The sequence below is a fragment of the Heptranchias perlo genome, chromosome 28 (genome assembly GCF_035084215.1).
Source record: "Heptranchias perlo isolate sHepPer1 chromosome 28, sHepPer1.hap1, whole genome shotgun sequence".
NCBI classification, from domain to species: Eukaryota; Metazoa; Chordata; class Chondrichthyes; order Hexanchiformes; family Hexanchidae; genus Heptranchias; species Heptranchias perlo.
This window is the reverse complement of record NC_090352.1, coordinates 30,472,618-30,499,680: the sequence shown is the minus strand read 5'-3', so window position 1 is coordinate 30,499,680 and position 27,063 is coordinate 30,472,618. Positions and strand designations below refer to the sequence as shown.

At 43.8% G+C, this 27,063-nt stretch overlaps 1 protein-coding gene across 6 annotated transcripts in view; it reads left to right on the top strand.

Moving 5' to 3' along the window:
• The window catches only part of LOC137345002 (rap1 GTPase-activating protein 2-like), a 244,852-nt gene that overhangs the window by 110,276 nt on the left and 107,513 nt on the right, over positions 1-27,063 (top strand). For 3 of the 6 annotated variants that reach the window (XM_068008333.1, XM_068008331.1, XM_068008329.1), the window contains exon 1: positions 26,144-26,281. The exons of 1 other annotated variant lie outside the window; for it this stretch is intronic. In XM_068008333.1, the coding sequence (XP_067864434.1) occupies positions 26,178-26,281 (104 nt within the window). In that variant the 5' untranslated portion in view covers positions 26,144-26,177. Of the gene's footprint in view, positions 1-10,326; positions 10,367-10,399; positions 10,609-26,143; positions 26,282-27,063 lie in introns of those variants that run through there. 2 more of the 6 variants (XM_068008335.1, XM_068008334.1) reach the window with 2 other exon arrangements.

Below are 27,063 nucleotides of genomic sequence, written 5' to 3'. Positions count from 1 at the left end.
TTCTAATAATGATACCAGCTCTGGACACTGCTAATCGGTTCACATGGTACTCACAAACCGACAGTATCTTGTGCTTTGAGATTTAAAGCAGTATCCATACTTTAATTGAAGGAAGGCTCCTTTGCTTCCTCTTCCATCTGTAGGTGATTGGCTTTTGTACCTTTTTGTAACACACTTTATTGCTTGGCTAAGCTTTTATTTGCTTGGAAGAAAAGTAAGGGAATAACACAAGAGTAGTGCATGGAGAACTGTAGACACTTGTAAAGCTGCTTTTAGTGTGTTCTGGGAGTGTTCATCCTAGCTATCTGTTACATCCATAATCTACTTGCTCTGCTTGCCTCTTGCACTTCCCCGATTTTCATCGCTCCACCATTGGCGGCCATGCCTTCAGCCAAGCCTTAAGCTCTGGAATTCCCTCCCTAAACCTCTCCGCCTCTCTACCTCTCTCTCCTCCTTTAAGACACTCCTTAAAACCTATCTCTTTGACCAAGCTTTTGGCAAGAGATGTTCCTGCTGGGGAACGGAATGCTTTTTAATAAAAACATGTTTTAAATGAAAATAAATAAATAATTGGGAAATATGTTGCTTTTCCCCTTTTAAATTTTTCGTATGAAGCAAGCAGGAGTTGATGCCAACAAGCAGCTAAATTCAATTTGGTAGAGGTATTCAAAATCATGAAGGGTCTAGGCACAGTAGATAGAGAGTAATTGTTCCCATTGGCGGAAGGGTCAAGAACCAGAGGACATAGATTTAAGGCGATTGGCAAAAGAACCAAAGGTGACATGAGGAAAAACTTTTTTACACAGCGAGTGGTTAGGATCTGGAATGCACTGCCTGAGGGGGTGGTGGAGGCAGATTCAATCATGGCCTTCAAAAGGGAACTGGATAAGTACTTGAAAGGAAAAAATTTGCAGGGCTACGGGGATAGGGCGGGGGAGTGGGACTAGCTGGATTGCTCTTGCGTAGAGCTAGCGCGGACTCGATGGGCTGAATGGCCTCCTTCCGTGCTGTAACCTTTCTATGATTCTACTTCAAAATACATGGAGGAAATGCTGTGACTTTCACAGAAATGGATATAAATATACAGCGATAAGGGATATAATTAGGAGAATGTGTACCTACATTGAAAGAATCTATGCCATTATTAGGACAGAAAGATTAAGCGTGTGTGTATTGTGGGTGGGCCGTGTTTAAAAATACTGTAAAGCAAATGCCATTTGAGATTTTGATCCCGATCCTGAAGATAAAAGGTACGACGTTTTGAGTGGTTAGTTTGCGGAGTCTGATATCCATCTATCCAACCACGCTTTGTGTCAATCATCTAATGCCGCACTGTTAAAAACCATTATCTGTATTCATTGACCTTTACAAATGTGTGTTTTCAGTCCTTATCATATTTCAAAGGTTCTTTTTCCCAAGTTGTTTCAAACAGTTCAATTCACATGTATGCAACCCTGATATAAACTAGCTCCTGAAAATAAGCAGAGGTCCACTTCTGCTCCTGATAAAGTTGGAATCAGTAGGCAGAGTCCTTAATAGCTTTCTCAACAGTAACGCTGCGTGATATTTGTGAGTATTACTTGCTATTCCGTCTTGAGTGTCTATTTATCTCGGTTGAGTCTCCCAATCCATGTTTTCCGGCCAATGAGGCACTGCCAGGTTCCACTGATCGCTCAGTGGCTGGTGTAGGGTATTTGATTTTACTCTTTTAACTCTTTAGGGTAATCAGAAGTGAGATCGACCAACACTTTCAACTTCTAACTAATGGTTTTATGAACATTAAAACAGTACAGGTTTACAGATGGGGATGCACACAACCTTTAAATGAGTAGTACAATTTGAAACTTAGAATGGCTAATTCTTCTGCTTCGCGAACACTGAATGTTTAATTCTCTGCCGACATCCTGTGAGGTAAGAGGTTAATAATCCACTGACTTCCTGCGTCACGTTCTTCTGGTCTGAGTCGTGTACTGAGCACTGGTCGGTCTCGTGGGCTGTCTCTTATACCATTCTTGCTGACAATCATAACCTCTCAGTAATTTTCCATTCTCTCTTTCCTCTGGTTGCACAGACTGATGATACCAAGCGGCACCTGGTGCTTACGATGGTTTCCCACAGTCTCTCAAGGCCTCCTTATCTGTAGCCTTCCAGACAGTCTGTGTAACATTTTTCCAGTTTGGTCAACCTTCCCAGCATGCCCGCTTGAACAGTCAGTTTAACAGTTCTTTTAGCCAAACTCTGCTCCTTTTAACAGGTAATTAATCCAGGTAAAGTCCAAAAATCCTTCACAGGGGTGGTGCTGAGCCAGTGAAGAACGTCCCAGGGTAAAATTCCCGCAGATCTCCCCTCGATCTCCCGCTGTAACGTTGGTGGAAGGTCAGCAGAGACCCTGCAGAAATGGCGTCAATGGCCGATCGTGTTTCTCCAGGGGTTTTCCGCTGATCTCCTACTGAAGCTTACGGCGGGTGATCGGGAGATTCCAAGTGCCCGGCTTCAATCCCTGGTCTATACCAAGTTAGCTGATTTCAGTCAGGGCGCTACAGTCAACCTCAGTATCCCCACATGAGGCAAGGAAAGAAAGAAATGAGTAAGGGTATCCCTCCTGATGCTATCCAATGGCTCCTACTGGGATGCATGTGTGTGGACAGCATTGGACTCGATTTTGATTCCCTCCAAGGCCAAATAGCTTTTGGCACCTCAGCAGAGACTGGGATATTAGGAGAGGAAACTGGAGGTAAAAAGGAGGCATTGCTGCTCACTCAGTGTCTCTCAAGTGTTTTTTGTATCGGAATTCTACTATTAGTGATGCTGAGGGCATGATCATGGCTTCATGAAATTTCATGGATCATCATTTTTTTCTACATTAGCTGAGGCTCAGTGGCAGCATTCCCACCTCTGAGTCAGAAGGTTGTGGGTTCAAGTCCCATTCTAGAGGCTTGTGCATAAAATCCAGGCTGAACACCTTAGTGCAGTGCTGAGGGAGTGCTGCATTGGCAGAAGTGCCGTCTTTCAGATGAGACGTTAAACTGAGGCCCTGTCTGCCCTCTCAGGTGGACGTAAAAGATCCCAAGAGAAGAAGAGCAAGGGAGTTCTCCCTGGCGTCCTGGCCAATATTTGTCCCTCAACCAACATCATTAATTATCACATTGTTGGAGCTTGCTGTCATGCAAATTGACTGCTGAGCTTCCTATAATACAACAGTGACTACGCTTTATTGGCTGTAAAGTGCTTTGGGACGTCCTGGGGTCGCGATAGGCGCTATATAAAGGCAAGTCTTTCTTTTGATAAAAATTCCGTGTATTTCTATGAAAGCCACTAGAGAAAAATATCGAGTTTCAGCAGATTGCAAGGAGAACGTTTCTCTAGAGACCATCATTATCGAAGGCTATTCCCGGCTTGGACCATCATGGACCCACACCCCCGTAAGGTGCAGCCCATTTAATGCGCTGTTGTGTTGAATCATCTGAGGAAAGGAGGCATTATTTTAACCGTTGCATCTGATGATTCTGCTATATATTAAAAATTCAACTTGCTGAGGACTGCAGAGAATTAAAGGCGCCCTGCTCCCTGATTCCGTACAGCATTAACACTGAAATCTCGACAGCAAGAATAATGAGATTTTTGGAGTGCATTTTTCCAATGATTCAGGAAGAATTTAGTTTGGGCCTTTAGGGATTTTTTTTTTTCTCCCTGACTTTATGTTCCTTTTTTTTCCTTGAATCAGCCTCGACAAAATAACAGTGTTGTGGGACCGTGAAAACCACTAAAGGTGCAATAGACATTTCAATTGACAAATGAGCCCCACATTTGCTAGTAATAGTGTTTGAGTTAATCAGTTACTAAGTGCTCAGTTTACTCAGCCAATATGCAACACCAGGGAATGTTAGACTTCGTTACGTTTTTGCGCGCATTTAGCATTTGACTTAACTAACAGCACCATGGAAACCTTACTGTGGATTTGAGTGTTTTTTTTAAATTGAGATCTGCAGATTACACTGAATACTTGAGAAAACACTGTGAAGAATAATTATAGAGCGCTGGTTTCCAATGTCTTTAGAGGTGCTGTTCATTTTATTCATCATTTATCACAGAATGTGGGGAGTGTCTGTCATGGCCCCAGAGCTATGTTTCTCAAAGCAGGTATTTTTTTGACCTTGTGCACCTTATCATACAGAGCACTGAGCTGAAAATATTTACAAACTAAAACAGTAACATTTTTTTTCGAGCTCACTGACCTGTAGGCTTCAATCTGGCACAGCTCTGACACTCGGGTAATTGGAGAATTGCTTTAACTATTCCGGAGACATGTTTCACTGATAAAAATGGGAAACATCACCAGCGTAGGAAGAGTTAATCGTGTCAGCTTTCACTCTTAACTATGCAGTAAATAGCAAGGATCATTTGTTTTGACCTTGAGTTTGTTCCTTGGATAACGGCCACTCTCCAGTTCTTGTCCAAGTGCCCGTTCTTCATCTCTGAGCCTGGACAGTGAGTGTCAGCAGGCTGTTTTTCCATGGTGGACATCACAACCTCAGCCAGTTCTGTCCTGACTGGGTGTCTATACACACACCCACACTCAATCACTCTCTTTCCAGCAAAGCGGTCCCTGGCAATCAGGATCAGGAACCCCGATAAGTTTCTTTAATTCTGTCACTGTTTATAGTTGGTTGAAAACCAGCTTCACTCACAGAAGATGTTCTAACTCACTTTGATACCATTGATGCCAAATGAGTGGCTGCTGTTGGGCAGGCGCCTGAGAGAGGAGCCAAGTATTCAATTCAAATATAAACATCTGGTGTGATTTTAGATTGGCAACTCTTTTTGATTTTAATGGACAATTATTTAAATTCACTGGGCCCTTTGTTGAAGGTATTTATCAGCCTGTCTTTTTTAAAGCAGGGAATCTGTAGCCTTCATAAAGAGGCATGTCAGACAACTTTCGTAGATGGTGAAAGAGCGATATTACATATATCATAGTTTAGCACAATAGTTCCAAACTATTTATTATTCTACTACATGAGTTACCTTAGCATAGTTTAACTATTTGTTGTATCACTGTTCACTTGTTCTTTTACTGTTTGGCAGTTAAAGCTTACGTCTAAGTCTAGAGTGATGTTGTTCTGTCACTTTACGAAGACAAGGGGATCACAAAAAAAAATCAAAGGATAAAACCAATAGCTGAAACAAACCCAAGAGGCATCTCTGTTCATTTTCTTGCTGCACTGCTCCTCACCTATGGGAGGACTCTGAAATGCAGAAGCTATTTAGAGTAAAGAAACCCTAAAAACATAACAACTACCACCCATTATTCTGTGCACGTAAAAGTGTGCATTGCTGTAGCAGCACAGGTGAGAAATGTTCTATGTATCTGTGACTCACAGGGACTGTTAGTGTGTCTTTAATCTCATATTTCCATCTCCAACATAAGTGATTAAAATAGCACCAGCATTAACACATCTACAGTCATTTTTCACTGTAGTAGACCAGAATGACTCACGTGTGGTACAGGTTATCTCAAAAACTCTAAACCAGAACAAATTAGTCAAATTATCAAACAAACCCCAGCATCCTCCTGAAAATCTGAGTGTACCTAACATTCATAATCACTGCATCATTCAAGCAGGGTGCTGGACTGAGGTCAAACTTGTAGGGTTATTTAATTATGATACAAGATTATAAATTAATTACACGTAGTGCAAGAAAAGGTCAGGAGGAGTCCACATAGATGACAGCCAATGGAGACTGGATAAGGAATAAGACGCCAAGCTGTGGAGAGATGTACGAACTGTTGTTGGTGTTGCATGTCTGAGTCTATCCTCATTGAACTCTAATTCAACACGATGGCAGCATGAAGTCCAGATCCATGGAGGGAATGTTCACCTTTACCCCAGTAATTTTGGCAGAGGGTTGTCGAATTCAATGGGATGAAAATTGGGCAGGTTCTACAATGGGCAGGAGATTACTGCCCAGGTACCAAAGGTAAAAATTACCCCCACATGCCCCTAAAAGAGACCAGAGCCTCAAGTCCTTGAAATCATATAAAGAAAAAAGAACTTGTATTTATATAGCGCCTTTCATGACCTCAAGACGTCACAAAGCGCTTTACAGCCAATGAAGTACTCTTGAAGTATAGTCACTGTTGTAATGGAGGAAACACGGCAGCCATTTTGCGCATAGCAAGGTCCCACAAACAGCAATGTAATAATGACAGATCATCTGGTTTAGTGGTGTTGGTGAGGGATAAATATTGACCAGGACAATGGGGAGAACTCCCCTGCTTTTCTTTGAAATAGTGCCATGGGATATTTCACGTCCACCCGAGAGGGCAGACGGGGCCTCGGTTTGACGTCTCATCTGAAAGACGGCACCCCTGACCATGCAGCACTCTTTCAGTACTGCACTGAGGTGGGGGCCTAGATTTTGTGCTCAAGTCTCTGGAGTGGATAGTTCCAGCAGAAGTAGATGAGGCAGATTCTAAGGCAGAGTTTTAGATAGTCAAAGACTAGATAAGCTCTTAGGTGGATACCATAGTAAACTGAAGCCCTTTTCCATATCAGATCTTCTCTAATTCCTATCTCACTGAGATTGAAAATAAAACAAGAATGGACTAAGATGGAAAAGTTGGGTTTGATATCAAGAGTGAAAGAACCTTTTTGGAATCATGGTGGCCCTGCAGCCAAAGAGCTCTGTTCAACTTTATGTAGACTTGACCAAGTTAGATGATATTGTGTGCTGGGAAACCATTTGACACCCTCAGTCCATCACACTCCAGCTCAGCCAAGGAAAACAAAAGTATTTTGAAAATTAGATGCCAATTCTAGATTTTGGCAAGCCTTCCCTTAGTAAAAGAATCTGTTCTGTTTGCAACCTTTGACGCATGCATTGGGCAATCCCGTTGACTTCTAATTGGTATCTTTTCAGCTCAGGTGTAAGTCAATACTCCTGGAAGACTTCGAAGATGTGTGTATATATTCTAGTATAAGAAAAGACTCAATCAGAGTATGACAGACATCTCAGGACTGTTGTAGTAAAAGCAAGAGGAAGGAATTACTTTCAATGATAACTTCAAATTCCTAAAGGTCAGAATCTAATTTTTGGGGGGGTGTAATCGATTTTTCAGGAGTTAAAGCAGCCCTGGCAAGTACCAGGCTTGAGGTTTTGCTTCCTGTGGGAACGGTAAATCAATTAGGCAAGCTTTCACTGATCTTGGCGCAGAAATCTAAACTTTTGAGAGATCTCCCAAGCAAAACATAAACACGGCATAGAGAGAATGTTGAGAGATAAAAAGAGGATGAAACGCCTCGCCCACAATGATGTTATATGACCGCAACCCGTAGGTTCCAGCGGGAACGGTGCGTTGGGCGATTAAGGCGGCGGTGGGGGAATCGGGCCTTGTTCTCCCCCCACCCACCATTTTAACCTGCCTGATTTCAGGCACGAGAAGGCCGCCCGCCCCAGAGGAGCGGGGGGCTAAATTTAAATAGCAAAGTCGCATCTCAGTGACGTCATTGCGATATGCAGGCCATTTTAACCACAGGCTGACTAAGGGCAGCACAGTCTTAGGCCTGCTAACTAAAGCTGAGGGCAGCAACAATCCGGACCATGCGGAGTTCCCCGATTTCCACCCCCCTCCCCCAAATCCTTATTTACCTTGCTGGGGACTGTGTCCGTGGGTCCTCACCAGTAGCCTGAACCGATTTTTAGTCCTGCCCGCCAGCGGAGACGTCATTACCGCTGGCTTCAGGCGAGAGTTGATGTTGGCTTGTGTCAATGAGGTCGGGAGTTAAAATCTCTTGCACCTCACGATCTGGTGGGGGCCGGATGGTTTGCCGTCCACTTTAGCCCCCGCCTGCACGATACCCGCCCCGAATTAAAATCGGGGCTTGTGCCCCTGTGGATGTGTCCTCGTGCGGCTTAGGTGCCATTCTGCATATAAGACCCTACAAAGGCAACGGTTGCCTATAGCAACAGCCCCGCAATTATTGATTACCACAGAAGGAAAGTAAGCACAAATAGAGAAAGCAGTTCTCGCTATTACAGTATTTGGGTACATGAGAGATTTCACAAGTATCTTACTGGAAAATTTTAGCCACTTGAGACTGACCAAAAGACGTTCATACCTCTCCTGGGCCATAAAAATATTGGGAAAATGTCTCTTAAATTCCCCTACATCTTATGGGATTCTTGTATATGATCACTCACAGAAAAATCCGACACCAGGCAATATCTTGCAATGAGCCCCAGTATCAGGGAGGAATTCGGACAGATCAAAGCTTTCAAGCAGAGGCAAATACATATGTAGATGTTGTTTTGCACAGCTTGCTGGCTGCAGCAAATCAGTTACTGAAGATAAGGAACAAGTTTCAAGAAGATGAAATCTAAGGGCAGAGGAATGGTTGAAAAAACGAAAGCTCGATAGCAGACTGTTACCAGGCTGAGCTACGGCAAGGCCAATTGATGATTCAAGATGGAAAAACCTTTATCTGGAGATTCCTAGATCAATGTACTGTACTCCAAAATATTAGTCAGTCAACGGCTGCCTATAGCAATAGCCCCGCAATTATTGATTACCACAGAAGGAAAGTAAGCACAAATAGAAAAAGAAACTCTCGCTATTATAGTATTTGGGTACATGAGTATCTTACTGGAAAATTTTAGCCACTTGAGACCGACAAAAAAGCTCCGAAATATTAGTCGGACATTGTAGGACATCAAGGGATCCGGAAGGACATGGAATGAGATAAGCAAAGTGTATAGTGGCCAAATTTGAACATCTAATCAGGAGCAGAGAGAAAACGTATCACAACTTATGGCCACTTGTGTTCTGTTAGAGTGTCCTTGGAAGTACAGACTGGTGGAATGGCCCCTTGATGGATTGGATGTCCCATCCCCCATCTTTTCTGATGAAACATCCCAGAAGTGGCACAGGGAGCCAGCGTAACTCCAGAGGAAAATCTTGCCTGTGTTTATCTTTACTTCTTAAATATACCTCTGATTAGTTCATTCTTCCCACATGACTCTCTCCAGGTTGCATCAGCTCCACCGTGCCCATTGCCCGTGAAGATTAAGTCTCTCCCTCAACCCAAATTCTTGCTGCCTTTCCCCGCTTCACGGTCCTGCTGTTGGCCACTACCTGCTCCCGACTTGTGCCTGTCTCAAAAGCCAGAATCCCCTCCGTGCTCCCAACCCACTGACCCCATCCCAAGAGTTGGTTCCTCTTCCCTCCTCCTCACTCTCGAGAAAGGATATATTGCTGTGTTCTTGCCCATGATTTGGGAGCCAGTTTTACATTCTTTTAAAGCAATCACTGTGTTCTTACTAAGACAGAACTTAAAGCTGATAACCAGGTTATGGCTGGCGTCACAGATACATGGCTGTTCTGGGAGCAAGGACACGCCATCAGCCAATAATAATCTAAATACAGTAGGGGTTTTAAACAAGTGAGAGCTGGTTCTCAGCTCAGTCTTACAAAACCAGCTAACCAGCCACTTTTAAAACTTCTGGGGCAGGGCTCAAACAAAGGCTTATTCTCCTGCAGTCCTCTCCCTCCAGAAATATTAACAGAACCCAGCCCCCCTAAACACAACCAAATTCTAAACCTCCTAAAAGCACAGACCCTAGCCCTTCCAATACACCTAGACCTCCAAAACCCCTCTCCCCAATCCTTCTACATCCTCAGTCCCCTCTCCTGCTTTCCTGGAATCCCTATCAATGGTGCCAGATTCCAGCGCTCGTCTCACAAGAGCACCCAGGAACTCTCTTCTCCAATTCTCCCAGATCCTGGCACACCATTCTGCAGCTCCCAAAACCTAATAGCCCCTCCCATGGTACCCAGATCTTCAAGACATCATTCTAATGCACCCACAACCTTAACAACGTGTCCCACTACTGCCATATCTGACAGCCCCACGCCCAGTGCTTGCATGTCCCAGTATCCCCCTCCCAGTGCTACCAAGCCTCATGACCGTCCTCCCAATGCTACCAATCTACACCACCTCCCACCATACTCCCCAGTAATGCTTTTTGTCTCTTACCTACATATTCTCTGTGTATCCTGGATTTACTCAATTATATCCCTTATCTTTTTTAAACAGCTACACAAGCATTGAGTAATAATCAAGGCCACTGATTGTCAATGTCCACAAAAATAAGGACACAATCATGTAATTCACGCCTGAAAATACCAGTGACACTCCCGGAATCCAGTGCAATAATTTGACTTATTCAATCACTGTTAATCAGTAGCTGTAATATATTCTACATTCCATTGCAATGCTCCAGGAGATCTTGCAACTGGCACATGTCCATTACATTTCAGACCTCCCACTTTGGTTACAGATGCAAGCCAATCTTTCGAAAGGAGAAGGTAAGCCAGGTATTTCAACCTAGAGCCTCAAGTTTACAAGCAATTTACTAAACCTCTATACGAGCAGCTATAATTACCTGGATTCCCACAGGGAGTAGCTGAGCTGTGGCCTTAAAAGGACATTTTTGGGGTTAGAAGCTCAACATGACAATCATGCTCCAGACCTCAGACTACCAGTGAGAAGCATCGCAAGAGATCCATTCGTAATACAGTAAGACTGATGGGGAGACTGGGCCTACTAGGTAGCCTTCAGACTGCTGACCATAATGCCATTTTATTTTTATATTGTTCTTGTGTTGTTATGACTTTACTGCCTATTACATTAGATAAGGTGTGACAGGCGTAGACGTTGTTAAGAGAGCTGCCATGTCCAAGAAACCTCCCCGGAGACAAAGCAGGAAGAGGTGTTGCTTTTTTTGTTAGCTGTTGGACTGAACCTATCTTTAAAATGTCACTTCAAATTCAGAAATATTCTATTATTGCTCTCTACCAAATCTTTGCTGGGTTGGTATCTACAAGTGTGCATGGAGTAAAAATAGAATTTAACTTCCTTAATCTGTTTTCTTCTTAACCCTTGGGTTCCCAGCTGCTGATGGGACCCTGGGTCAACCATTTTATTTTTAATTTTCAGTTCACACTGTAATGCAGAAAGAAATCCTAACATTACAGGAGTAAAACTGCTCAGATATCAGCAGTAGGTTTATTAATATAATTCCTTTGCAACTAAAGTGAGCATTTAAAAGAAATAATTTCATATAAAACAATTTTGTTCGCCTTGCCAGCCCTGAAAATCCGTGTCTTCCTTTTTTCTTTCCTGTGCTTTTTCTTCAGTTTCTATTTTTGAATGTTTAAGTTTCTGTTTAGTGTTTAGACAGTTTTATTCACCATTTCCTGAGCCTTTTTGAAGGTGGCATTTACATGGTAAATATTGGCCTCCAATTAGACAGAAAGCAGATTCAAAAAACTACATTTTTCCAGCTAATTGAGGTTCAGGATTTACTGGGTTGTGTCATAAAGACCGGGGTGATTTTTAATTCCAGTGCCAAAAAGGAAACCCTATCAGTTACCCAAGTTATCTCATCAAGGGATTCAGCAGCCAGGTTACACCCTGCTGATAGAATTCATTGGCACTAATCCCACGGTCAATAATAATATGGGTCTTGTAATAATCCAGCAAACTGCCCTTTCACTTCTCTGGCTTGGATTCAAACTGGGATTAGAATCTAACTGTGCTGGCTGTACCAACCCCAATGACACGCCTCAATGTCAATGTCAGAAGCGCATCCTCTACTTGGCTGGTGTGAAATTTTCCATTTCCCAAAACAGCCACCCATGTGGCCTCACTGAGTAAGACAGTTAGTTAAGAGTCAAAATGCATCCAGTTCTATGTTGTTGAGCCGTGCCCATTGAAACTGCTCAAACTCTTTTCACATAGGTGCATTTAATGGTGGCAAAGGTGCAACACTCTCATCCCATCAGGCTGGGCTACATTCAAGCCCATATCCTTAAATGGAAAGGACAGTATTTTGCAATACTCAGTTTCCCCAAACTATCTGTACTTTTTGATCAAATATTATTGAATTGTACAAAATGAATATGTTTTGTCAGGTCATGGTACAAATACAGAAATTCTGCTACATTGCAATAAGTGACGGATTACATGGTGTGTGAACGTGGTATATTGTGGGGCTCACACTATATTGTATGTTTGGATGACCTGCATCGCCAGGACCGTTCCTTGGCTGGAGGCTTAGGCTAAGCAGGAGAGTGAAGGTCATGGGGTTTATTGGGCAGTGTTTGGATAGTTCCTATGGGCGTTTAGAAGAGAGAAGTTGCCTTGGAACTGCCTGTACATTGGGTTGTGCCAAGCTCCCTTGAATTGTTACATACGAACATACGACAGGAAAAGACTAGTTGGTCCATCAAGCCTGTCCCTACAGTCCAACCCGTTTGGAGACCTCTTATTATAGCCAGGACTATATCCGCATTCACTTTGATCCATTCAACTTTAGCGTCAACTGTATGATGTATTATTGATACAAAGTAACCATTCTGCCATATCCTGAGAGTCCACCTGAATCTGGCCTGAGGAATCCTTCAAGGGCTCGTTGCAGTCCTTAATGGCCCTCTGACTTCGAATATAGCTAAAAAAAAGATTCTGCTACTGCTACAACAACTATCCACTATCATCTTCTCCAAAGACCTTTGGCTGCTCTGATAGTTGCCTTTAGCTGAGACCGATATGTATCCCCGTTCTCCTGAGAACTGTTTTCTTTAAATCTGTAGAAGTAGTCTGCTTTGTCCTTGCACATGACCAGTTAGCCACTTTGTTTTACCATACACCCTTATTTTAACTCTAGGGACAGACATGGCTGCCATTTGCATTGGGATGCTTTTAAAGGTATTCCATTTTTTGTTGTGTGTTGGTAATGTCTATACCTGGTAGGGCTGACCAGTCCATCCAATTCAAGTCCCCCCTGCCACCTTTGCAAATCTAGCCCTTTTGAAATCTGGTACTAGCACTAAATTTTCAGCTCTAAGTGCTATGGCGGGGGCTCGATACAGGGGAGGGGAGGGTTGAGCAGAATGCGTGGACAGTAAGGAGACCGACACATCCTGGTGCTCTTCCAGCCTGCAACCAGCTGCTGAATGAGCGGGTCCGAGCAGGCCACAGCTCTCCTGGACAGCCACAGGGACTGCATAGCATCCAAACGCTCTTGCCCAGTGAGCCCCCTTTAAGCACTTACCTTTTTGGCCCTTAACACACGAGGAGGAGATAATAAGAAGAGACGCTCAGATTCGCGCTGCTGCCTCACAATAGTTCCGATTCACCACGCGCGCCAGATCACCCATCTCATATTTCAGCATCCAATCTGCGAAGCCTGAGTCTTCGACCCGTCCTCTGCGCGAAGTCCTGTCATGTGGAGCGGAGTGTATAATGTTCCATCCTCCAGCGCTCTCAATCCTTCACCTCAACGAACATGACACAAAATACTTTTAAGCAGTACTGAATAATGTCAAGAGAACTGAAAAGAAGGAGGGGGGGGGGGGGGGGAGGAGAAGGAAAGGTTCCATTTCAAGGTGCTGCAAATAACGAGAGTGAATTATATTTCCTGGAAAGAAGAAAACTTGTGTCCACAAGAGATCATGGCCCCAGCTGCATTTTTCTCTCTCCCTCCTGTTTTTTTTAAACCTAGTGGGACATGTGTGCGGTGTCCTTGCACAGTGTGAAATGCAGCTCTCTTTATCTCCGGCTTTAAAGGTGCCCTTCTAACCACTCCATGTGCCATCTAGCTCTGACAGAATAAATTGGCTGCAGTGACAAAAATTGCCAAACAGGACATCTTATTCAAATTACAATTTCAGCTCTTTTGGAGGGTTTTCTTTCTTTCTAATTATCTCTTACAGGATTTATAAATTTGTCAAACGCTATCTTTCAGTTGGCTGCAGAGAGGTAGACAAAAACCTTGCACTCAATGCCATGATCTCAAATGTCAACAACCAAGTAATTAGAATACAGAAGCTAGGTGCCGTGGCTAATATATAATCTAAAAAATGGTGAAATGGATTATTTTTCTCCTCAGGTTGAAGTCCCAATCTTTGCTTGGTTACCTGATCTCAACTGAGGTGACCATAGGGGCGCTATCAATTGGCCTTGGTTCCCCTGCGCTAGAGAGGGGGGGAGAAAAATTAGCCAGCCTTCTCGCTGCTTCTTACCTATTCATTGATCCATGCTGAAAAGTGCACGCTCCCGATCACAGCCACTGATCCCCTCCTCCACTTGACTCCTAATCTAACTTAAAAAGGATTTTACTATTGCTACTGCAATTATCCATTACCATTTTTTCCACTGGCCTTTTGGCTGCTCTAATAGCTACGTTCGTTGCCTTAGATTGAGCACGATAACTACCCCCATTCATCCGAGAGTAACCTGTAAAAGTATTTCTGCTTAAGTCTGCTTAGTCCTTGCATATGACTAGTTACTCACCTTGGCTGTGTTCTACCACGTGCCCTTCTTTTGTGGACTTCAGGCAAGGCATGGATCGGGCACAACTGTGATGGTCCCTACAGCTTACTGACATTCGCTGTCTAGGCTCACATCTGAAGAATGGGCAGTCAGCTATGTGTGGAGCCATGCCCAGAATGAAACGCCACCTCCAGGAGAAGAGGAGAGAAGGAAAAACAAAAAAAAGTGGGTGGGGAGGCAGAAAACAATAGGAAATAGGTTTAAAACCAAAGTGAAATACAGCAGATGCTGGAAACCTGAAATAACCACAGAAAATGCTGGAAACACTCTGCAGGTCAGGCAGCATCTACGGAGAGAGAAACGTTTCAGGCTGATGATCTTTCATCAGACCTGGAAAATGTTAGAGATGAACAGCTTTTAAGCAAGTACAGAGCCAGGGACAATAAGTTCATACTTGTATATTAAGCCCCCATTTTCAATTCCCTCCTCCCCCATCCAAACCCTTACTGTTTTCCCCTTTATCCCCATCTGATCAGAGTGCATTGTGTTTTCTTCAATATAAAACACTTGGACACATCTTACTGGGAAGTGCTATCGAAATTCAAAGTGTTATATATTGTTCTTAAAAAATTATAAGAACTAATTATTACAGCACCTTGGCTTTATGCTCTGTTCTATGGTTTGGGGAGGTATTTGCAGCTGAGAACTGTAATTCTAATCTATTCTGAGCTGACTGGGAAAGTGTTGGTTTCACAGTGTTGAGGTGGCAGGTTCATGCCCTGGGGTGACGATGGTTGATGCACTAACCAACCACCTCCATGTTTGAGTTTTGTCTGTAACTTTGCTGGGCTGCTAACAGGATGACACACCAAGATTTATTTTGTGAGGGGGATGGGTGGAAGAGTAGGCCTGCTGAGTGCAAACTGTCAAGCATAGAACTACCAGGCTAAAAATAAAGAAAAAACTTGCATTTATAACGCACCTTTCATAACCTCAGTATGTCCCAAAGCGCTTTATATCCAATTAAGTACTTTTGAAGTTTAGTCACTGTTGTAATGTGGGAAATGCAGCAGTCAATTTGGGCACAGCGAGGTCCCACAAACAACAATGAGATAATGACCAGATCATCTGTTTTAGTGATATTGGTTGAGGGATAAATATTGGCCAGGATACGAGGGAAATTCCACAGCTCTTCTTCGAATAGTGCCATGGGAACTTTTACGTCCATTTTAGAAGGCAGACGGCGCCTCGGTTTAACACCTCATCCAAAAGACGGCACCTCCAACGGTGCAGCACTCCTTCAGTACTACACTGCAGTGTCAGTCTGGATTTTGTGCTCAAGTCCCTGGAGTGGGACTTGAGCCCAAAACCTTCTGATTCAGGGGCAAGACTATCAACTGAGCCACAACATTGGCTTCAGGTATCCATTTCACTCCCCTACCCCAAAATAAGGCAAAAACATTTTATATGTAACTTGGACCCCCAGTTTGTAGTGAGAGCTGTACATACCAGTCTGCCCAAGCACATAATATCCATTTTGAATTAGGGGGCCCAAAACTGGACACAATACTCCAGATGTGCGTGTATCTTTATACAGGGAATGGTGAATCACAACCGCTGTAGGTGGGTTTGAGCCCATCTCTTCCGGTCACTCAAATCTACCTGCCGTGGGATAATTATCACCACTTGTCTTTTGAGTGTCTTGGTGACACATGTGACAAAAGTGAAGGCTCCAGCTTGGGGGAGAAGAAGGGGTGGGAATGAAAAGAGACAGCTAATATTGTTACTCTCCTGGCAAAAGGTGAGCATCAAGTTGGCCAATCTTGCTCCTCAGAAAATCAGGTGTGGAAGCCTGAGGCCTCCAGGTACCCAACGTCTGCCAAATTTGAGTGGCAAGGACACAGGGGATAGGCACTCTATGCATAAGCTGTGCACTAGATTCATTAGCTCCTATGTTAATTAGGCTGCTGTCCCAAAATGCACTGGAACACCTGAGCAGCACTCAAGTTGCACATTGTCCATTTGGAACTGGCACAGAAGAAGATGCTGCCATTAAAATATATATATTTTTAACATTGGGCACCTCCTGCCTTTTGCCTCAATATTCCTGACACTGGTGCCCTCCATGCCCCCCTCCCCATCCATGCCAGGAATGTCCCCCAACCTCATGCCAGGAAAGTGCTCGAAATCTTGTTGATACAAAAGCACCAGCAAATATTGCAAAACCCATTGCCCACCTGGCCCTGCAGTTTGATACCTTTTGATGGGTGAACTGAGAGCAAGAAGTCACTACAAATGGAGAGCTGGAGTGACAAATGTACAGTAGGTTTTTCAGCATGAGTCTTTTGACAAAGAAAATGCCATCTTGTAAACTGTAATCTTCCGGAGTTTTAAATAGCAATTCAGATGCTTCCTGGGTTGGTTTTATAAAGACAAACAGACTGCTGATTCTCGATATAGCCCTGTTGCTCCCAACATATTGTGAGCGACACACCCAAGCCACCAATAAATTATGTAAATGGACTAGCATTGCAGTATCTAGTGAAGTCAGGCACATGTTGCACCTGTGCAGTACAGAGCGTGGGCTGCATAATTTTTACTAGTTTAACTTGTTTTACGCTAACACTGATGGGGTGAAATTCCGATGGGTTGATGTATCTTTTTCCCTCACAATGGTTGATCCAATTCTGTTCCCATCTCTCCTGACGCTTGCTGGCTTATGGTCCTCAGGTATTGGTCGTCCTCCTGTGCCTCTTCCAAGACTCCACATGTGAGTCTGGACTATGAATGTTAAGAAGCTATTTGATTATGGGGCATCACAACCAGGTTATTTGATTATGGGGCATCACAACCAGGTTATTTGATTATGGGGCATCACAACCAGGTTATTTGATTATGGGGCATCACAACCAGGTTATTTGATTATGGGGCATCACAACCAGGTTATTTGATTATGGGGCATCACAACCAAGCCTGCTCCCATTCTCTCTCTCTCTCTCACACACACACACACACACACACACACAGAGTAATTTTGACTTTAGACAATAGTATAAAACGCACAGTTTTAGCTTGGCCGCCCATTAAACATCTCTCCCGCTTTTTGTTTTCCTTGACTTCAATACAAATGAAAATCGGCAAAGGTGTTTAACAACAACAACTTGCATTTATATAACATCGTAAAATGTCCTAAGGCACTTCACAGGAGCGTTATCAGACAAAAATTTAAAATGGTGCTCAGCAGGGTTCATTGGATAGTAAGCAGACTATTTATCTCTCCCTAGCCCAGGCTTACTGAGAGCACCTGTGCCCAACTTCCACTCCAGAAAAGCTCAGCAGATTAAACCGTGCACTTTTCTGGTCTGTTTGTCTTTATAAAACCAACCCAGGAAGCATCTGAATTGCTATTTAAAACTCCGGAAGATTATAGTTTACAAGATGGCATTTTCGTTGTCAAAAGACTCATGCTGAAAAACCTACTGTATATTTGTCACTCCAGCTCTCCATTTGTAGTGACTTCTTGCTCTCAGTTCACCCATCAAAAGGTATCAAACTGCAGGGCCAGGTGGGCAATGGGTTTTGCAATATTTGCTGGTGCTTTTGTGTCAACAAGATTTTTGAGAAGTGGGACTTACCTTTTGAAAGATTGTGGTGGTGGTTTTATTTCAGTTCTGGTACCGTTCGCTGCCCAGAAAGAATAAATTGGTCTGTCTCTGAAAGTAATCCGGTCCTTCGAGAAAGCAGTGACGCCATCTCCGCAGCCAGTGACGAGCCTGAACTGTTTCTTTCCATTTGCAACATGCCCTTACGTATCAATCTGTGAATCAAAACGTTTATTTCACCTTTACTAGTGTCGTGACTCAGTTAGTAAATGTATTGCCTATTGCGGCACCGAGGAGGAAGACCAGCGATGTAATTCCTGATCCGAGTCAGCTGATTTTCATGGCTGGAAGTTGTGCAAAGCAATGATTTCAGTCGCCCAAAGCTCGGGGGGGGAAAGACATCAACCAGCGGTCCTGCTCCTGATTGCTAATTGAAATTCCAGTAGCAACTTTCCTCCAGAATGAATGATTCCACCCTCGGTTTTTGTTGTAATACATGTCCCTTACTACTGAAAGGAATGGGCTGTATTCACATAGGAGCCCATTATTCACTTGCTCCAGGCCAATGAAATCAGTGGGTTTCACCGACGTGGCCCAGTCTATTGAAATCAGTGGGTGTCACTGTCACACTCCGGCCTATTGAAATCAGTGGGTGTCACTGTCGCACTCCAGTCCATTGAAATCAGTGGGTGTCACTGTCACATTCCAGTCCATTGAAATCAATGGGTGTCACTGTCGCACTCCAGTCCATTGAAATCAGTGGGTGTCACTGTCACATTCCAGTCCATTGAAATCAATGGGTGTCACTGTCACATTCCAGTCATTGAAATCAGTGGGTGTCACTCTCACACTCCGGCCTATTGAAATCAGTGGGTGTCACTGTCACATTCCAGTCTATTGAAATCAGTGGGTGTCACTCTCACACTCTGGCCTATTGAAATCAGTGGGTGTCACTGTCACATTCCAGTCCATTGAAATCAATGGGTGTCACTGTCACATTCCAGTCATTGAAATCAGTGGGTGTCACTCTCACACTCCGGCCTATTGAAATCAGTGGGTGTCACTGTCACACTCCAGTCATTGAAATCAGTGGGTGTCACTGTCACACTCTGGCCTATTGAAATCAGTGGGTGTCACTTTCACACTCCAGTCATTGAAATCAGTGGGTGTCACTTTCACACTCCAGTCCATTGAAATCAGTGGGTGTCACTTTCACACTCCAGTCCATTGAAATCAGTGGGTGTCACTGTCACATTCCAGTCTATTGATGTTAATGAGTAATGCTGTACCAGTAAACTCTTATTATTACTTGCTTCAGGGGTAATATCTATTAGCTATTTTTGCTTTCACCTCTCTCAACCTTCATGCAACAAACATAACTAAAAGACAAACCACTTCTTCTGACTAACTGTGAGCAAAGACACGGGAGAGTCACTAATAAAACAATAAAAAGAATGTCTATGGCGGGGAGGGGGTGAATTATGAAAGTCATATCATGGAAAATTGCATTCAGCCTCTATTAAAAGGAGCTGATTGCAATGAACTTGACAGCATATTTTACAGGAACTGTCTCTCGTTTGAAGAGCTGGGGAAATATCTCTTTTATCACCTGTACTTAATGTATCTTGTGCTGTCGGTGGTTTGTTCAGTGTTAGTACAGGCTGTTCCATGTTTCAATATTTTCCGATCAAACCATTTTGTGGAACCGCTGTTAAGTCATCATGAAATATATGAAAAGTCAACATTGAACTTTTAAAAATTTAATGCCAAAGAGATGTTAGTAAAATAGTTCTCCCCAGCTTGGGCTGTGCTGAGGTGACGTCAGTGCCAAGCGGTTTATTGGGAATCAGCAGTCAAAGTGCAGCCAATATGGCAATTGTTTTATTAATATTATTTTGTGCTCTCCAAACACCTGCAGTTTAATAGGAAGCATCGGTTTGACTCCATTGAATATGTCAGGAATTGTTATGAATTTTGATTAAACAACTCTGGAGATGGCCTGTAATAATATCCTCGCAGCCTTCTGCTTAGTTGTGGTGTTAATCAGATCAGCCTCAGGTTAGAGCGCCTGGTAAATCCAACTGTGCTGCTTTAAATTGCGCCAGTTGGGAAAGATGTTGCTGCCAAAACCAGAAATGAAAGGGATAAAGAAGCTCAGCCTTTCAATTCCAAACTGCTTTAGCCCGCAGTTTTTTTTTTCTCCTTTTTAAAAATGTTGGCGGGCCAGTAAAGGGTGGGGGTGGTGGTGGAAGGGGACATTTTGTCCCACTTCTTGCTCATTGAGTCAGTATCAAACACTCCCAAATTAGGAATAGTCTGGGCTAGATGTAGATTCAAGCGATCCTCCACTTAACAGCCCTAACCCCAGAAGAGTATTGACACCAATATGGCGTTTCCAATTCTCACATCATCCCAATGGCTATTAATGGATCACTGAGGAGGGATGTCCAGGGCTACGTGTGTATTCCAGCCCTCGAAGCCTAGGCAACTGCTTTTTATTTGTGCTTATATTTCGTATTCGCTGGTTTGTCCTCTTTGAATTTTGTAGACCTGGTTGTTTCTCAAGGGCTGTTCTTAACACTGTCGCCTCTTTGGTGCATAAATCCTAAATCAGAACACCAAGATATGATAGCATCAGCAACTCAAGACATCTGCAAATTAATGGAATATGGATTTAAACTTTAAAATTTGAATATCAAGGCCTTGGAGACGGTGCAGAAGGGATTTACTGGAATGGTACCAAGGGTGAGGAACTTCGGTTATGTGGAGAGATGAGAGTAGCTGGGATTGTTCGCCTTAGAGCAGAGAAGGTTAAGGGGAGATTTAATAGAGGCGTTCAAAATCATGACTGGTTTTGATAGAGTGAATAAGGACAAACTGTTTCCACTGGCAGAAGGGTCAGTAACCAGAGGACACAGATTTAAGGTAATTGGCAAAAGAGCCAGAGGTGAGATGAGGAGAAATTGTTTTGCACAGTGAGTTATTATGATCTGGAATGCACTGCTTGAAAAGTTGGCGGAAGCAGATTCAATAGCAACTTTCAAAAAGGAATTGGATAAATACTTGAAGAGGACTAAATTGCAGGGTTTTAGGGAAAGAGCAGGGGAGTGGGACTAATTGGATAGCTGTTTCAAAGAGCCGACACAGTCTGTACTGTGCTGTATGATTCTATTATTCTATGTGTCTCCCCACCCAAGGTTCCATTTGGAGGTAGACACCTGTGCAGTCCACAGAGAAAGAAATTGAACATCCTTGAAGTAATGGGCCATCTATCTCTGCCTCTGCAAGGCAGGACAAAAGGCAAATTAAAAGGGTGAAACAACCAAGAGACTGGTTCTGCACCTGCTGGTCAGAGGCTACAAATGGCAAGTCTGGGTCACCACAAGTCCACTTTTTAATGGGCCCTCTGCAAAATATGTAAAATATAAAGTGGTTCCCTAAAGTCTTAGATACCTCTTATTTCTGTGTTTTTAATGAAGAAAAGGCTTCAGTTATTAAGGTTCTCAATTCACTTTCGTCATCAGCAAAGTAAATATTGGAAGTGAGGAGCCTCGCCCACTTGCTGTGCAAATCAGCAAATCAAGGGCAGCACTCCCACGAGCTTCTATTACACGCCGGCTGCAGGCAGGGGCTCCTCTCCTCCACCGTGTGCTCAGGAAAATTTAGGCTCCGAACCAAAACCATGACCCAACTGCCTACCCACCCACACCTCTATTCTGCACCCTGTCCTGATTTGGACTTGGCAGCTCTAGGCAGGATGATCTCGGTTAAGGAATAATGTTTGGCATAAAAAGAACTAAATTGTGATGTACCAATGAACATCACCCCCATTTTTTTAATGCTAACATTATCCTCTCACGAAGTTTGCTGATACATTCTGTGTCAAAGACAATAAATGGAGGGCTGGTGGCAAGTTTTAATTCTTCTGGTGCTGGTAAAGAAAGAAGGAAAGGACTTGAATTTATATTGTGCCGTTGGTGGCCTCAGGACGTACCAAAGTGCTCCACAACCAGTGAAGTGCTTTTGAAGTGTACTCGCTGTTGTAATGGAGGGTAAGGTGTCAGTCAATTTCACAACAGCAAGGTCCCACAAACATCAATGAGATAAATGACCAGATAATCTGTTATAGTGATGTTAGTTCAGGGATAAATGTTGTCCAGAACACCAGGAGAACTCCCCAACTCTTCATCTAAAAGTGCCATGGGACCTTTGCATTCGCCTGGGACTTGTTTTACATCTCATTCAAAAGACGGCACCTGCGACAGTGCAGCACTCGCGCGGTACTGCGCTGAAGTATCAGCCTAAATTATGTGCTGAGGTCTCCCGAGTGGAGCTTGAACTCTCAGACTTCCTGACTGGGAGGCAAGATACTACCACTGACGCCTACGCATGACCGTGCACAAGTCCTTTTATCCCCTCCCCTCTTCTTATCGAACATCCAACCAGATAAGGACAGAGCTCCACTGAGGTTGAGAGAACGTGCATGTCAGGAAATCCCAATGGCAACAATACAGAGTTGTTGATTTATTAGTCGGAACATAAGGGTTTTGGAAGATGGTACAAGACTTGAAAGTGAGGGCAGGCTTTGAATGTAGATTCGACTGTTTTATCCCAAAAAGCGAAAAACCAGGATGCCTCTCAGAGTCCCAGACATGTTTTGGATTGTGTCTGAAGTCAATTAGACCTGAGAATTTTTGCCTTAATCCCTGTCAGATTTGGCTACACCAGATACCTTCTGCACTTGGCTGAGTTTTCAATCTCAAAACTTTGCTTAGGTTGGAAGACTTCACAGAAAAAGACTACACTGACCAGACTTCCAGGATATCCTGGTTTTACTTTATCCTTGTCCTTGTGCAAGTTTAGGTCGACACAATGTCCTTAAAGTCGATGCACTCGTGAGTCTCACGCAGGCAACTCTCTCTCAGTCCATCAGCAGATGCAACTCCTCCCTTTCCAAACTTAATATCACGAAATTTAACCCCTACCCGCATCACTCAGCAAAACTGCTCAAGCTTGTTTTGCAAATTTGTTCCTGTTAGGTTGGGTGTGAGGATTTGATCGTGTTCAACCAGATGCTAGATTTAGAAAGGCCCCCTGGCTCTCGTGAGCGATAGATTTAGGACTTTTAAAAAATCATCTATAAGGGGAACTGTCTGAAAACTTAGTTTTGACAGACTGGCTTGTTTACTCTCTTACTCTATTTAACTATCAAACTATCTAAATCCTATGTAGAGATTGCACTTCTGTCCACAAACCAGATGCCATGATTTCTGGTCATGCTTTTATCATAATATCATAGTAGGTACAGCACAGGAGAAGGCCATTCGGCCTATCGTGCTTGTGCCAGCTCTTTGAAAGAGCTATCCAATTAGTCCCATTCCCCCTGTTCTTTCCCCATAGCCCTGTAAACTTTATCCCAAGTATTTGTCCAGTTCCCTTTTGAAAGTTACGATTGAATCTGCTTCCACCGCCCTTTTCAGGCAGCGCATTCCAGATCATTACAACTCACTGCGTAAAAAAATGTTTCCTCATGTCGCCTCTGGCACTTTTGCCGATCACCTTAAATCTGTGTCCTCTGGTTACCGACCCTTCTGCCACTGGAAACAGTTTGTCCTTATTTACTCTGCCAAAACCGTTCATGATTTTGAACTCATCTATCAAATCTCCCCTTAACCTTCTCTGTTCTAAGGAGAACAACCCCAGCTTCTCCAGTCTCTCCACATAACTGAAGTCCCTCATCCCTGAAACCATTCTAGTAATTCTCTTCTGCAACCTTTCCAAGGCCTTAACATCCTTCCTAAAGTGAGGTGCCCAGAATTGAACACAATACTCCAGCTGAGGCCTAACCTTTTATAAAGGTTTAGCATAATTTCCTTGCTTTTGTACTCTATGCCTCTATTAATAAAAAAGCATATGGGATCCTGGGCTTTAACCACCTTCTCCACTTGTCCTGCCACCTTTTCTGTTAGCATTTCCCATTCATTGTTGCTATATCAGCTGCCATGTAGGCTCTGCCAACTCCATTCCCACACTAGATGGTTAACTCAATCGCCTCGGGTCTTGTAGGTGTGGGTGGAGGTACCACCCCCACAAGGCCAATTGGGAACTCCAGTGCAAAGCCGGGACTTGATGTTTCATTTTTGTCTGATAACGCACCCGTGAAGCGCCTTGGGACGTTTTTACTACGTTACATGGCACTATATAAATGCAAGTTGCTGATATTTCCAGGTCCTGGCAGAGTTTCTTGGTGTTCCGGCAGAGTCCTGCTGAAATTACAGCAGGAGCTTGCCAGAACGGCCGAGCAATCGTGGCCCACAAATATATGCAGTACTAATATCCCTTTAAATGAGCTAATTGCGCAAAATACACTATATCAGGTCTGTATGTGACATTTGATTGCATGTCTTTGTTAAAAATATTATAGAAGCTGCATTTTTATCCTGCCATCCCCCTCCTTTCCCTCACAAACATTTTCCTCTCCTAAAGGAGATCTATACCGGGCTACTGTTCCCTGGGCACCAGCTGCCTTCTATTTCCTTCTGCAAGTGACCATTTTCCACGTGCAGGTCTGGCCATTGAATGTCAGCAAGTCATTCAACCATGGGGAGTTATCACAGTTGAACTTGATCCTGTCTTCGCACCACCTCCGCCCCGCAAATACGTTTGCACTTTTGAGCTGGGTATCACTGGGTAGTGATCAGGAGCAGGAACCCATCTTTGAATTTCTGATTGCACTTTCCAAGCAAAGAAAATCGGAGGCTATGGCTCCACAATTTGCCGGCCAGTGCCGCCCTATGAGACCACTCCTCGTTGGGAATGTCCGCTTATGGAATCAATCCCAGGAATCTTTTCCTTTTTTGAATTCTCCGCCCACTTTAGCTGTCGTCACTGACTATTCTAGCCCAAGGTTCTTTTTGCCAGTTACCTTCTTAGGAGCAGGAGTAGGCCATTCAGCCCCTCGAGCCTGTTCCGCCATTCAATAGGGAACATAAGAAATAGGAACATTCAATAAGATCATGGTTGATCTTCTACCTCAACTCTGTTTTCCCACCCTTTTCTCATATCCCTTAATTCCCTTAGTGTCCAAATATTCATCAGTCTCTGTCTCGAATATACTCAACGACTGAGCATCCACAGTCCTCTGGGGTAGAGAATTCCAAAGATTCACAACCCCCTGAGTGAGGAAATTTTTCCTCATCTCAGTCCCAAATGGCCAACCTCTTATCTTGAGATCGTGACCCCCTAGTTCTAGACTCTCCAGCCAGAGGAATAAGGTCCTGGCTGATCTGTATCTTCACTCTATTTACCTGCCTTGGCTGCGTAACCCTTAAAGCCCGTGCCTAACAAAAATCTATCAAACTCAGTTTTGAAATTTTCAATTGACCCCCAGCCTCAACAGTTTTTTGGGGGGCAGGGAGGGGGGGGAGGAGGTGGAGAGTTCCTGATTTCCACTTTCCCTTTTGTCTCAAAAGGGTTAATGGGAAGAAGAACAATCTTTACCTTCTGACGATAGCATTAATGAACCAGGCAGCTGTGAGCAGCCCTGGGAGGGAACGGCTATACGGGAGGGCGGAGCCTCCTCAGTTGTCATGTCACCGTGGCAACACACAGTCGGAAAAGTGCATATGAGACAAGGTATGGGAAATCCTGGTGGCTTAGCAAACCGAGCAGTTGCACGAGGAAGGGAGCTATTGAGTAGATAATGTATTTAAATCCTTAAGTACTAGCAACTTATATGATGAAGGGAGGTGAGTGGGGGGGGGGGGGAGGGGGGGGTGGGTGAGGTCATGGAAAGGGTGGACAGTTTGGTCAGGAAAGCTTCACCTGTGTGTGTAAGTGTGTTTTAAGGAGCTGAGGGACTTCTCAGCTGACAGCAGTAGACAGAGATTGCGTACGACTGCTGACATATTAAAATCTAGTGAGGTAAAGGACAGAACAGATCACATCCGACTTGGGATTGCCAGCCTTCTGTGAGCTCCAGTCCCAGGAACCATGAGGGAAGCAGCTGCCGTGGCTGGGTAAGCCAGCCAGGTGACTTGAAGGTCACTGGAGGTGGAGAGAGAGAGAGAGAGAAAAAAAAAATCACCTGACGAGTAGAGGAGTCGGGAGCAGTACCTAACGGGCAAGGAGCTGCCGGGGTGGGGGGTGCTGGAGTGAAGACTTGTTTTACATGCGGGGATCCTGCGCTGCGAGCTGGAAGCACCGAGAAGTAGCTGCGAAGAAACCAGCGCGCCGACAAGACATGGCTGAGAGGAGCGAAAGGGCGCCCTCGAAAAAGGCAGGCATTCGAGCAGCCGTGGTACTGATAGGGTTACTGCACAGATCCCGAAAGGAAAAGGAGAGAAGGTAAAATTGCTTTTCGTCGGAGTTCTGTTTTACCAATTCCTTAACTGCTTAAATGCCGTTGATAAGACTGCATGCAGAGGGTCCCAGTTGAGGGGAAACTTATTAAAATGACATTGTCCGTGCAAACTGTGGTTTGCAAGTGCATTGAAAGGATAGGATTGTGCTTATTAACTATACGTTCGACCACTCGTCGGGACCTATGAACTCAAGGTTGATGTTTATTTAAAGGGGTACTGCCTTCTTGGAAAGAAAAATGTTTGGCAAACCGTTTTTTTTGTTAGAGGAGGGATAGGTCACTCTCATCACCATGACAACCGTAAGTCGGGCGATGATGAGATTCAGCAAGGTTCGTCCCATTGGGGTCATGTGTTTGTAAACAAATGGGGTTTGGGGTGGGGTGGGGGGATAGTTTGCTGGACACTTTTCCATGAAGACAGTGCCATTTTAACTTGGTTGCATACCTTTTAGTGACATGCAACAGTATTAATGTTGTATTAATTCATTCAAATATGGAGACAGAACTCACATTGCATTTATATAGCGTCTTTAACTTAGGAAAACATCACAAGCATCTCAGGCTTGAGGGTCTATGCCCCTAATAGCTGAACATACCAATTGGTGCCTCTTTGGAATATACTCACGATCTATCAAATTAAAAAATGTTTGGTGTATTTCTAATACCTGACTGTGGTATACTGGAATGTTGGAGATGTATGGGACCAGATGGCTTTTCTTAATTCTTCAGCTGCTTGGAATAAATTAGCAAACTGATAACATTTAAC